Source organism: Procambarus clarkii, chromosome 29 (genome assembly GCF_040958095.1).
Source record: "Procambarus clarkii isolate CNS0578487 chromosome 29, FALCON_Pclarkii_2.0, whole genome shotgun sequence".
NCBI classification, from domain to species: domain Eukaryota; kingdom Metazoa; phylum Arthropoda; class Malacostraca; order Decapoda; family Cambaridae; genus Procambarus; species Procambarus clarkii.
The window spans coordinates 6,510,178-6,524,561 of NC_091178.1; the positions used below are offsets into that span (position 1 = coordinate 6,510,178).

General features: G+C 37.4%; 1 protein-coding gene across 29 annotated transcripts in view; it reads left to right on the forward strand.

Moving 5' to 3' along the window:
* Positions 1–14,384, forward strand: part of LOC138349576 (electroneutral sodium bicarbonate exchanger 1-like) — a 287,070-nt gene that overhangs the window by 230,664 nt on the left and 42,022 nt on the right. For 24 of the 29 annotated variants that reach the window (XM_069333316.1, XM_069333332.1, XM_069333335.1 and 21 more), the window contains one exon: positions 5,639–5,848. The exons of the other annotated variants lie outside the window; for them this stretch is intronic. In XM_069333316.1, the coding sequence (XP_069189417.1) occupies positions 5,639–5,848 (210 nt within the window). The remainder of the gene's footprint in view (positions 1–5,638; positions 5,849–14,384) is intronic. 29 annotated transcript variants of the gene reach the window in all.

Here is a 14,384-nt window from a genome sequence, read left to right on the forward strand (position 1 = left end):
TTCCTTTTCTCTCTTCTCCTTGGTTTGTGTTGGCCCCTTCGGTTCAGGATTGTTTTTCCAAGGCTCTTTTTATGTTGGCATTGGCCTCTGGGGGTCGGGTTGGAGAGCTTCATGCTCTCTGGCGCAGGGGTTTCTGCTCTTTTGATCCTGGTGGTAGGTTTGTTCAGTTGCTGTCATCTCCTTCTTTTCTGGCCAAGAATGAGACTGCTACTTTCCGAAAGGGCACTTGGGTTGTTGATACTTGGTTGGTTAGGCTGGGGGTGTATCATGTGTTGTGTCCAGTCGCAGCTATCCACCGTTACCTGTGCGTCATGGCCTCAGTTGCCGGGGACGCGCTTTGGGTTGACCTGGTATCCCTCCTTCCCTGTTCCAGGGTTCGGGTCTTCCAGATCGTCCGCAGGGTTATTCGGTCCTGCCAGCCTGTGGTTTATCCTCGTACCCATGACATTCGTAAGTTTGCTGCACTGGTTGCCATCTTCAGTAACATGTCTTGGGTTGATACATGTTACCCATGTATTGATGGGTAACATTAGTTACCTATGATGGTAACTGATGATATTCGGGCACACGGTTTTTAGAGGTCAAACAGGGTCGTGGCTGCTCGCCACCTTGTAAATGTTCCTGGGCCTCGCTGGGCCTGTTTCGCTTTGGGTCGGTGGTTGCAGCCAGTTATCTCGACTTCGTGTTAAGGAGCGAGTGCCGACCGCCTCCCGGGTAAGTCCCTCTTGTCTTTGTCTTTGGGTAAGTAGCTCCAGAAGCCGCAGGGGCTTTCCCCAGAAAACCAGCATTGAATGTAATGAAACGCTATTTTCTGGGGGAGACCTGGAGGCTGCCCGGCAACCCTCCCTCCCTCCGGTCGTTGGTTTCACATGTTTTGACATCCATCCTCAGAACTGGAGTGTGGATAGCCGCTGTTAGGGTCTGGAGCTCCCCCTTTCCCCTTTGGGGTAGGGGGGAGCTGCACAGACAAGCGGCGCGGCGTTGTGGTGACGTCATGCTCATTTGCTCTTTTTCATTTGGGGAGTTCTGTCCACTAGTTCGGCTTTCAGTAGCACGAGAGTTTCTATGGGCCATTGCTCCTTGTGCCTCTCTGTGGGGGCCAGGTTCTGGCTTGTGGTCCCCCGTAGGTCTAGAACTCCATTCACATTGACTGATGCCAAAGTCTAATTTGGGCACCTTCGCTTTTGATCTTTCTGACTCGAGTCTGTCACTGCTTGTATGGTGAGCAGGTTTCTTCGTTGATGGTATCATATTCGTTCAATATCCCTAGCAGCCTGGATAGCTCCTGGAAGCCTACGGGTCTCCCAGAAAATGGCGTTTCATTACATTCATCGCTGGTTTTTACACACTATATAATTTTCCAGTTCTGTTTACTAGCATTTTCACACTAACATAAATATAATTTATTTCTTTTGTATCCAATTAATTGGGAATAGTATTATTTTTTCTTTGTTATTTATTAATCAGCATTTATTAATCAGTTTATTTATTAATCAGCATTTTTTCAATATTTTTATTACCTTCCTTTTAATGAGAGGGATCTGTGATTTTTATCAATAGATTTAATCTGATGAATCTTCACTAACTTTTATTTATTTTTGTTTGACATTTAATAATTTTTATATTTTTAGTTTTAAAAATTTATTACTTAATGTAGTCTACTACATATAGAAATATACTTTATGAAGTAATAAGCTTTGTAATGTAGTGCATTGCATTAAGTAATGTACTGTATTAAGTAAGGTACTGCATTAAGTAATTTACTACACTAAGTAATGTATATACAATACTAAATAATGTACTGCATCAGTTAATGTACTGCATTAAGTAATGTACTATATTAAGTAATACAATTTCTGCTACTTGAGATTCTTCTCTTTGGAAATAAATATGAGCTCTACGTGAGTGTTGGTTTTGGATCATTTCTCATACATGTAGAAAATGTAACATGTCAACATGGTCCAGCACAACACAAGCACTGAGTGCATATACAGTACACATAACTAATATTACAGTGGATACCTGCTAATGCTCAGGAGTCCATATCAGGCAGCCATCTAAGTTAAGCACATGTGTAAAATATATTTTTAAGGTTTCTTATGTACATACAGTAATTTATAATTGTGGTCTCTTATTTTCACATTTACTTTCTTCAAACATCTTTTCTCTATTTTACTTTTCATATCCTCTTATAAATTTGTATGATTTCATCATATCTCCTCTTTTTTCCACCTGTCTTTTAAGACGAGTCTCTCTCTTGAGGTTACTCCCCTTTCTAGTGCCTTTAAACATCATTACTCTTGTTTCTGACCTTCAGAGTGAGTGTGTGTGTGACATAAGAGAAGAGTCTGGCATGGACAAAATTTACCCAATTAGCTACATTGTATTTCTTTTAAAACTTGGGGTTGCCGATATGATGAAAGGTTGGGGGAAATAGACCATGTTCATGTTTGTTAAAACTTTAGATCTTTCAATGGTTTTCTGTGTTTGTATAAGCTACCACATAAAGCTCCTAAGTGTGTTAGATTGACAGATTACACAGGTGGCTGATTTGATCAAGATGATGAATGGCAGATTATACTGGTATTAGTGGTGTTGATGGTTATCGATGTATCGCCTAGTTACACTCACCTAGTTGTACTTGCGAGGGTTAAGCTTTGGCTCTGGTCCCGCCTCTCAACTGTCAATCAACTGATGTACAGATTCCTGATCCTACTGGGCTATTATCATATCTACATTTGAAACATTTATTACCTTACCTAACAAACCATTCTAGTCACTCTCAATAAAGAATTCATTTAGACTCCCAAGTTTTCCTTGTTTAAAGTCGAGTTTCTTGTCTTACGTTCTCCATTGTATTACATGTTGTACAGTATTGTTACTTTTACTTTCTAATTACTTTTCTATGAGTACATGGGCACTATTACTTATTGGAGGCAGGTATCAAAGATCTGTTTCTTTTTATTCCTGGTAAATATTAGTTCCAGTATTGATAGAATGTTGGTGGTTAGTAGTGGTGGTGGTGGAGTTGGTGGGTTGTTGTGGTAGGTGTAGTTACAGGATGAAAACCTGTTGTCCTGTTTTTCCAGCACTATTAGTCTTATGTCACTTTAAAACTACTGTCGGTTTTGGCCTCCACTACCTTCTTACTTAGCTTGTTCCAACCATCTACCGCTCTGTTTGCGTCAGTGAATTTAAACAAAAAAATTTTGGCAGCTTTATTTAGTTAACTTAAATCTAATACAGTACCTCTTCTTCTTCTTGAAGTTCCAGGTCTCAAGACTCCCTCTTTATCAATTTTGTTGATTCCCATTACTATTTTGTACATAGTGGTCATATCACCTCTTTTTCTTCTATATTCGTGCTGTGACATATTTAGTGCCTCTAACCTCTCCTCGTAGCTCTTGTCTATCTTTCAGTTCTGGAAGCCATTTAGTTGCATGTCTTTTCTAGATTGTTGATGTACTTCTTAAGATATGGGCTCCATTCAACTGCTGCATATTCCAGCTTTGGCATCTCAAATGCTTTCTTGATGGTAGCAGCTTGTTATGGTGGTGGGGGTGGTGGTGGTGAGTTGTTGTGGGGGTGGTGGTGGTGAGTTGTTTTGGTGTGGTGGTGGTGAGTTGTGGGGGTGGTGGTGGTGAGTTGTGGGGGTGGTGGTGGTGAGTTGTGGGGGTGGTGGTGGTGAGTTGTGGGGATGGTGGTGGTGAGTTGTTGTGGTGGTGGGTTGCTGTCATGGTAGTGATGGTGGTGTCATTGGTGGGATTTTGATGTGGTAAGTGAGGGGTGTTGTAGTGGTAAGTGAGGGGTGTTGTAGTAGTAAGTTAGGGGGTGTTGTAGTGATAAGTGAGGGGTGTTGTAGTAGTAAGTGATTGGGGGGGTGGTTGTGGTGGTGGTAATAGGAGCTGTTGCTGCTGTGGTGGTGGGTTGTTTTGGTAACGATGGTGGTGAGTTATGGTGAAGGTGTTGGGTTGTTGTGGTGGTGGTTATGGATATGGTAGTAGTGGTGGTTTGTTGGGGCATCAATGATGGTGGTTACAACATCATACATGTAACAAAGGCACATTAATTTTGATTTGAGAACCAGAGTGAATAATGGTGAATCATCTTTAGTATTTAGTTATGTAATTGGTGTGTAATTTATAACTGTGTCTCATACTTTAGAGTCAGTGTTAGAGATTTATCATTAGGTATTACACACAATGTAATGGGGCAAAAATCCAAATTTGTATCTCAAATTACTGTAACTGCTACCTTGGCATTGATCTAAAATGATGCCTTAGGACAAGTGATAGACAAATTGGCTCTTACTCATCTCAGTAATTTGAAGGGAAGGGAAGGGAATTATCAGGGGAAATTGCCAAGCCATTACCCCTATATAGCACTTGGAAGGGATCAGGATAAGGATTTGGGATGGGATGGGGGGAAAAGGAATGGTGCCCAACTATTTGGACGGTCGGGGATTGAACGCCAACTTGCATGAAGCAAGACCATTGCTCAACCATCCAGCCCAAGTTGTTGGCTAATTTGAAATGAACTGGAATAGGCTGGCACATTGCCAGGTTGTACTAGACTGGGTATATTATTGTACCAATAAGGGAGAAAGGGAGCAACAAGTCAAACACACTGTAAATATCATGAACTTGACTTTGGTTGTCACTCATGTGTGAACTGGATGGCCTTTTATATACTTAAAGGTAAGATTCCATTCATTCAAATTCTGTACTGTATTATGATGCTTCAGCAACTGTGAATAGTACGGTCTGTGGACTATGTGCATAACATATTAGCTGGTATCCACTGTAAATATGATTGTGTGCAAGATTTTGCTGAAACACACACATACATGTACACACACACACTACTGCTGAGTCAATTTTTTTAAGTGGCAATTTGGAGCTTTTTGCTCTCAATGTTTAGTAAACATATGTAGAACAATATTAATTACTATGAGATTGAAGCATGACATCCATTTTCATTTTTTCATTTAAAATGACAGTGAATCAGGGAAGAACTTAATTTAATTTTATAGTATACTATATATATATATAATATCTCTCTCTCTATCTCTCTCTCTCTCTCTCTCCACAATATCAGTGTATTGTTGCTGAAATGGCAGTGAATCTTACAATTGCTTCCCTGATTCAGGTGTTAATGCATGAATCATTTAAATTAGATAAGTATGCTGTCCCCATTTTAGTATGCTCTGTGGCTTCTGAAGACTAAGAATCGCAAAGGTACTGATCTTAAGTGCCAGATCCTTTAGAATTCAAAATGAAGGTAAGTATGAGAAATGAACAAACCATAAGAGCTTGAGTGTACACACTCTTGGAAGCAGAGGCTGTCACAACCGTTCCTGTGCCTCACAGACATTCCACATGCAGTTGCTGTATTTGAATTTGTTAGAATAATTGCAAAAAATCTGATAAGAAAGTGTTTTCTTAACTTTAAAATTGATAACAGTACAGTTATTGCACGAAAAAACTGTATTACGTAATTTTTTTTTAATTTTCAAATATTGTTTTGTTAATTGTACTGCCATATGGTTCACTTTGAGGCCAAGGTGCATGTGTACTAACCATGGTGATGGCAACATTATATCATCATGCTCCAGCTCACAATCAGCCATAACTTTCAGTGAGGACAGGAGCCGTAACAACTGCAAACGGTGCCGTCGCCGCAAGAAGAGTCGGGCTAATGATGAAATAAATGGTGTAGCCAATGGAGTGGCCCATGGGCATGCAAGTGATGTGGAAATGATTGACAGCCCAATGTGTATGGGTCACTCAGAAATTGAGTCTGAAACAAAGGAAAGCACATTGGAAATAGAAAATGAAGCGTGCCATTTGTAAGTACGATTGACCCCCAACATCACTAGGGGTGTCTAGAGCCTATCTTCTTCATTGATGCAGGTGTCATGCATCAGGACTTAATTATTCAGCCATTGGGATGGGTAAATAAACTTGGTAGGATACATTTCAGAACTCAGATTTCCATTGATATTTGCACAGTGTTACGCTGATTCACGCCTGGGACTTATTTCTACACCGTCTTTTGAAATCCAACACCGGATTGAACCAAAAGCGCACTTTACTCCTACTTCATTCTACAATTTGCTATCATTTCAAAGCAACATAAAAACAAGAAAACTGAAACATTTTTTCACAAATACAGCATTAAAATACTGCAAGTTGTTAATGTTACTATCCACGTGAATATTCTTTTGTTCCTTGTTGCATACAGTATGTCAGAATGTCTCTCCAATTCCCGAATGCAGCTGTGCTAGTATCTGATTAACGATTTTTTTACCAGTATCAGTTTTATAGTAGGCCTCTTTAACCCTTCTGCTGCATTATTCTTAAAGCAATCCTTCCTTCAGTACAAAATATTTTATAGAATTAAAAAATAATTCCATTTTGTAAATTTAGAAATTGCTAACAATGTTGGGAAAAATAAGGAAAGAATTCTAGTTGCTATAAACAAATCCACAAGGGCCGTGACGAGGATTCGAACCTGTAAGTCTAGTTGCTATAGTTTGGCCATATTAGGCTGAGAACAGGGATTTGCCCCCTTACATATTAATTGAAAATACAGTACATATACAGTAATGTATATTTAGAAGTTTATATTAAATATATTTTTTTATAAAGTCATGCTAAAAAAAAAGAGCTTATGATTTAAGTTATATTAAAAATTTAGATGCTATAATTTGAGTGTGGGAGGTAAATAAAGTATAAATTCTTAGTTGTCCCAACGTGTGGTGACACCCCATTGCCACCCTTTACCTCTTCCCCAGTTGGCACCCACCCTCAAAATAATTTTATTTTAAATTCCATTTCTTTTTAATTTAAAGAAGTTATAGTGTTGTCAAACTCATGATCAAATTAATCTTGTTGCCTTAGTTTTGATTTGGGAGGGGGGGGGAACATATGTTAATTATGCATGTTGGTTGCAATGAGGCAGCCACTCCATCTTCACTGGGCCAGTGTCTTGACAGCGGCTACACATGTTTACTGCTAGTCAACATTTTTATACTGTATTATTTTCACAAATTCATTCAGAAACACCCAGTAGTCATCACAAATTAAAAAACACAAGTATCATTGTATAATGCATAAATATCCTGCTTGAGGATCCAATAGTATTGTTAGGAAAGGCAACACCAGGTGACATATTCTCTCCAAGGAGAAACTGTTAACACTAAGGGCATAAATAATTTTTCATAACGTGGCAACTCTGTCCCCAGTGACCTCTGGCAGTTAGAGGCTCAACCTTACATCTCCTAATTTACTGGTACTTTACAGTTTCCCTAATGTTTTAACATCCAGGAATGGTATCAACACATAGCCTGGACTTGCATAAAATAATTTAGGAATGGTGTTTACAGCGGAAGGGTTATGCACCATGTATGAATTTCTTTAGTACAAGAATCTATTTTGTGGTAGCCCTCTTACGCACTTCAAATGAACCCTTATGGAATGCATGTTTTGTCCTTTGCCTTTGTGCATTAATTTATTATGTTTTAATTGCAAATGAGTCCTACAATGTTCTAATTAGTTCTCTTTGTTCATAAATAATTGTTGAAATTGAAATAAATTTCATAAAATTTGTAGGATTCATTTGTGTGTCCTTTGTTTTGCTTCCTGTGGTGTCCAGTATGTTATGTTGTAGTATGCTTCTTGTAGCACCACTAGTGGTCAGCTGCCCATTAACAAATATTTATGTTCAGCTTTGGTATGTCATTGTCCTGATTTTTTTTTATTAATGTTGCTTCAAAATCCACAACTATCACTCCAGAATACCCCACCTTATGATACAAAAACATGGTTTACATATCAAAGTATATTATCCACATAAAATACAACACATTCAACTTTGGAACTGTTAATCCAAACCCAAATGACAAACAAATTATTTTAAGAAAAATGCTTTCAGATTACTAAGTTCTTTAGATTCCACATTCATTGTAAAAAGATGTTAAGGCAGCTTTGGTCATGGTCACTTCAGTCATATTTGGGGGGTGGAGATTATTATAATGAATGGGTATGCATGCTTCCAGAGAAGAATTGTGATTTAATTGGTCAGTGTTTTAGTCGCTGTTTTTCAGTATTGAAATCTTGAATCATGATGCGTATGTAGCTGTATACTAACATGTAATATTGTCATTAGACAATAATATTATGAATGAATAATGAAAAAAGTAATATTAAGGAAGTTGGTATTTTGCCTACATGTGATCTCTGAATGAATGTTAACTTTCATGTCCAGTATTGTGGTTTGCCTCTACCAGAATGGTGAACATAAATTAGGTACACAGATAACTAGCGTTGGATGACCAAGATTAATATTTTATATTACAAAGCTGTGTAGAATGTAAGGCAAAGGGATTGCAACACTAGAGGAGATAGTTATATTTTAATGAATGGGAAACATTAGTTCTGTTGCAAAGGTGCATTTTTGTCTTCAACTGTTCATTTTTTCATTGTTGGTAGTTCATTACATGATCAAACACACTTTACTCATATTTAAGAAGTTGAAATATGTATTTAGAAAAGGTGTATTTAGTTGCAATTGTACGCAGCCACCCACCGCTACATTGAGTCTGCTGGGGGTACTAGGGGCTGGCCTCCAGGCCTCCGGGGAAGGTGCTCACTAACATGTTGTCGGTGTATTTATTTAGCACAAGTCACAAGTTTAATAATAATATTCAAATGTATTCAGTCTCAAATAAACTTTTTTTTTTATTTTTAAATATACAGTATGCTGTTGTGATAGTGTGTACATATATAATGTATGTATGTGTGTGTGTTTATATATACTGTAAATGTGGAGATTTATATATATATACTGTGTATATATATATATATATATATATATATATATATATATATATATATATATATATATATATATATATATATATATATATATATATATATATATATATATATATATATATATATATATAACATATAAAATAAGAATTAATTGCTGGAACACTTTCAACCTTCTTAAGTCATTCAACAGCTTGACTAACTTAGGCACAGAAATAACAGTTTTAACCCTTAGACAGCGGTCATCGACATATGTTGATTCACAGGATAATGCAGTTATTGTCATATGACAATTTAAACAATTATTGTCTGGGTTTTACGTGTATGATGCAAATAATAGCTCTCTGTGGATGTAAATAAAAAGAAACAAGTGATAAACAATCAGTGAAACATCTGAGGATAACACAGGAAGTGAGAGCAAAATCGAGCACCAGGTCTACCTACCTACCTGTTGAATAGCTGTGAAAGATTCCAGGGGTTAATATCCCCGTGGCCCAGTCTTGGACCAGCCTCGGACCAGCCTCCTGGTTACTGGTTTGATCCACCAGGCTGTTTGATGCGGCTGCTTGCAGCCTGATGTATGAATCTCTGTCTGGTTGATCAAGAATAGGCACCAGACAGCCACTGTGCACCCTTCCAGAGTGCCTCCACCCAGTGAAATGATAAATTTTTCTTACATTTCTCATCCAGATTAATAATAATATAATGATTTTTTTTTTTTTTTTTTTTTGCATATAGGCAAGTACAGTATCTCCATAGCAGCCGTTTAAAGGTTAATAGGACGTTTATGGGACAGGAAGCAAGTAGAATGAGGTGGCGGCAACATAAGGCAGAACCACTATAGTCCCTCAGTAAATGCTCAGTGTGCTGACCAGAAACATGGGATTATGAGCAAAGAGTAGGTGAAAATACATCAGAGGAATAAAGATGCATATTAAGATGTAAGTTGAAAGAATTCCCTGAAAAATTGATAAATATATAAATACGAAGGAAATACTGTACAGTGGTACCTCGGTTTACGAATGCCCCTGTTTACGAACTTTTCGGGTTACAAGCTCGATTTCTTTGGAAAATTTGAATCTGGTTACAAACTTTACCTCGGAATACGAGTTTGTTGATACGCGTACGGCCGACCTCGCGCATGGTGGCATGGCGATCGCGCCTCAGTTTACCAGTGCCTTCCTCCTAGTGACTATCCCGCCTGAATTCTTTGCAAGGATTTACATTTTTTTTTTTTTTAATTTTTGGCTATTTGAGCATAAAAGTTGTTACAGTATTATATCTCTCGCCATGGGTCCCAAGAAAGCCAGTGGCAAGGTTCAAGGCAAGAAAACTCGTGTGAGAATGACCATAGAGGAAAAACAAAAGATAATTCGTAAACATGAAAATGGTACACGTGTTATTGAACTAGCTAGGCAGTATAACAAATCTTCAGGGAAGGAGGAGGAGGAGGCAGTAAAGGATGTATGTCCCTTCCTCATTAATTAAGAAAATGTGTGCAGTATGGAAAGAACTGCAAAGTTTTGCTGAAAAGAATCACCCCAGATAAAGCTTTAGCAGGCCGTTGCATTGATCTTATTAATGACAATGTGATGTCTCACTACAGACAAGTGTTACAAAGAAGGGAAAAACAATCTTCAAGAAAAACAATGAGAAAATCATGCAGTGAGCCAGAAGCAGGTCCTAGTGGTATGCAGGCAAAACGTGCCAGAGTGTGTACCCCAGAGAAGTCATCACTGCCTGATGTTATAATGGAAGGGGACTCCCCTTCCAAACAGTAACACCTCTCCTCCTCCCCACTCCTCACCTTCTTCCATATGCCAACATGAGTCGTCAATAAAGGTAAGTAATAACTTGTACATACTTTTGTAGTGAAGATTTTGGTGAATTAGGTATAAAATTTACTGTGAAGTGAATTTTTTGGGGAGTCAGGAATGGATTAATTCATTCCCATTATTTTTTATAGGGAAATTTGCTTCGGTTTACGAATTTTCAGGTTACGAACCGTCTCCAGGAATGGACTAAATTCGTAAACCGAGGTGCCCCTATATTCCTTATCACGGCCCTTGTGGATTTGATCACGGAGGAAGGAAAAATTAATCGCGATAGTCCAAATTACATCAGAAAGATGAGATGTCATGACTCTCCATGGTATTTATAGCTGTTTTTCTTCTTGGGCATAACTAACCAAGCCAAATCTATAATGTTAGTTTTTTTTTTCAATAAAAATTAGCTGTTTTTCAGGGAAGAGAAATTAACATATACCTATTCAGGCTCGGTGCCTATATAAAACCAAGGAAGATTAAGCAAATTTAGACATAAGTGCTGTATTGGCATTCAGATTGAGTTGAAAGAACAAAAAACAGCGTGCAGTCTTGAAATCTAGCTCACGTGTATGAGCTCACTTATCCGGACTCCGGTAAACCGGATATTTGTATTATCCGGCCAAAATCACATCTGGATAATTTTCTGGCAAAACTTCTCCATATCCAGATAACCGAAGACTAGGTTTCATAAATTTTCAAGAATTACACATTTTAAGATCTTTATTATCAAACAAGAAGACAAACTGCAAAACGGCTAAGCTTAAGTTTCCCTTTTAAATTATATTTTTGATTTATACGTGTGTGATGAAGTTAAAATTATGTTGGTTGGAGTATAAAAAATTGTGAATATTGTCATTTTTTTACTTCCCCTGTAATAATTCTGCTTATCCGGATGTCTGGTTTATCCAGATAGGGGTCTTTCCCATATAGTTCGGATACATTTCACGTAAATACTCAAATACTCAAGGTCTAGATATCTAATATTTCAACTAACAACAAGAACCACAGCTGTCAAGCTGTGATTTGAGAAGGTTAAAAGTACTTCAGCAATTAATTCTTATTTCATATATGGTTGTTCCGCATTTAATATTTAATAGATCAGCAATTATTCATCGCTGATCAATTATATATATATATATATATATATGTCGTACCTAATAGCCAGAACGCACTTCTCAGCCTACTATTCAAGGCCCGATTTGCCTAATAAGCCAAGTTTTCATGAATTAATGTTTTTTCGTCTACCTAACCTACCTAACCTAACCTAACCTAGCTTTTTTTGGCTACCTAACCTAACCTTACCTATAAATATAGGTTAGGTTAGGTTAGGTAGGGTTGGTTAGGTTCGGTCATATATCTATGTTAATTTTAACTCCAATAAAATAAAATTGACCTCATACATAGAGAAAAGGGTTGCTTTATCATTTCATAAGAAAAAAATTATAGTAAATATATTAATTCATGAAAACTTGGCTTACTAGGCAAATCGGGCCTTGAATAGTAGGCTGAGAAGTGAGTTCTGGCTACTAGGTACGACATATATATATATATATATATATATATATATATATGTCGTACCTAATAGCCAGAACGCACTTCTCAGCCTACTATTCAAGGCCCGATTTGCCTAATAAGCCAAGTTTTCATGAATTAATGTTTTTTCGTCTACCTAACCTACCTAACCTAACCTAACCTAGCTTTTTTTGGCTACCTAACCTAACCTTACCTATAAAAATAGGTTAGGTTAGGTTAGGTAGGGTTGGTTAGGTTCGGTCATATATCTACGTTAATTTTAACTCCAATAAAAAAAAATTGACCTCATACATAGAGAAAAGGGTTGCTTTATCATTTCATAAGAAAAAAATTATAGTAAATATATTAATTCAGGAAAACTTGGCTTATTAGGCAAATCGGGCCTTGAATAGTAGGCTGAGAAGTGAGTTCTGGCTACTAGGTACGACATATATATATATATATATATATATATATATATATATATATATATATATATATATATATATATATATATATATATATATATTAATTATTGTGTCGTGTTGGCCATAGCCTCAGAGAAAAAATAAATGGCCATCGGCGAAAATCTCTGCATTACACTGCGAAAGAAATTAAAATCATGGGGAGCATTTATGTCTATAAGGTGAATGACACCACACAGCACTGATGCGGTGTTAAGCAAATCTATAGCCTATTTGTGCATGGTGAGGCTGTCCCAACTGGATTGTCTGTTGTCTTATGAAAAATGTCAATCAGGGTGCTGGGGCTGCAAAGGTATTCCACTTTGTGGTGCATTCTACAACACTGGAATAATGTATCCCCACTGTGTCATCTAAGTTATCCAGTACAATTTCCTTGGCTAGGTCATCTGATGCAGAGGAGGAAAGTAGGAAGGTTGGAACAGCAATCTGATGGTAGTGTGGATACCAAGTCTGATTGAAAGAGTGGCTTGTTTCCACTGTGAATCATTTAAAGGGAGGTTGTGACCGTTTCTAGCATGGTCTTCAGCAGTATGTTGCGTGCTTCAAACATGAGAAGATTTGTGAGCATCATTGCTGCCAATCCTCTTTTTCTATCCTCTTTAGGCAAGTTATTTTCTTTCATGGGATCTTGTCAATGGCATTCTGCTCAAGAGAAGCTCAGAGGGTTGTGCTATCTGTTAGGCTGATTGTGTAAACTCCATGCAAGATGGCTTTTTACTTGATTTATGATGTCTGAATTAGAGGTGACTATTTCACCTTTGGAGAAGTTTAGCGTGAAGCCTTGGTTGTCTCCTGGCTCTTGAATTTTTCTGAGGTCCTCAAAGAAGGAATTCTGTAGAACCAGATATGTTGTCAATATCGAAGAGCCAGATATTAAACATGCTGAGCAGTCTTTTGGTGATTTTTTTTAATGACTGAGCAGAAAATGAGATGGGTAAGGAGACAACCCCACTGGACACCTTCACATGAGTTAATTTTGTGTTCAGAAAAAAGTAACTTTGAATCACTGCTGTAGAGGAGGAATATGCAGGTGAACAATCTTGAACATTGAATCTTTTCTGACAATGTTAACAAATTTCAAAATTGTTTGATCAGTGTCTCTTATGGTTTGACATGTTGGCAATGTACACTCATGGCCAGCCATTTTACAGAAGATAGTTAACATGAAAAATGCACAATAAATTGGCACAATTTGTAGAACTTCTTGAATTCTGGGCAAGATCTATGATTTTTTTCAGTATTGTCACACTTATTCAAACACTGGAAAAGGTAGCTGGCAGCTTTTGGCTCTCTTGTTATTTTGATTAACCTAGAACCCAGATACTGTACTGCAAAGAGCTCTTTGGACTTTTCACCCCAAGTGTCAATAGTCTCCAAAGCATTGGGGATAAAATTGTATTGACGATCCAGTTCACTTTTAATTTCAACATGATAGATATCTATGAGGAGAACTTATCTGTAAAGTTGATTTCACCTCTGGATTATTTCTCATGCCCCAGCCTCTAAACCTTATTTGTCAAAAGTAATGTCACATTTTTGCATGAACACAAACTCAAAATGAACATATACCATATAGTTTTATTTTTAATATGGTTAATGGATTCCAACAGTATTGGAATCCAACATAGGCAACAGAGTTACTGTTCATATTGTATTTTTCTCACATTCAATGAGTGAATTTCAACTCCTCATATGATGATTATCTAGCAGGAAACACTGATTGCAAA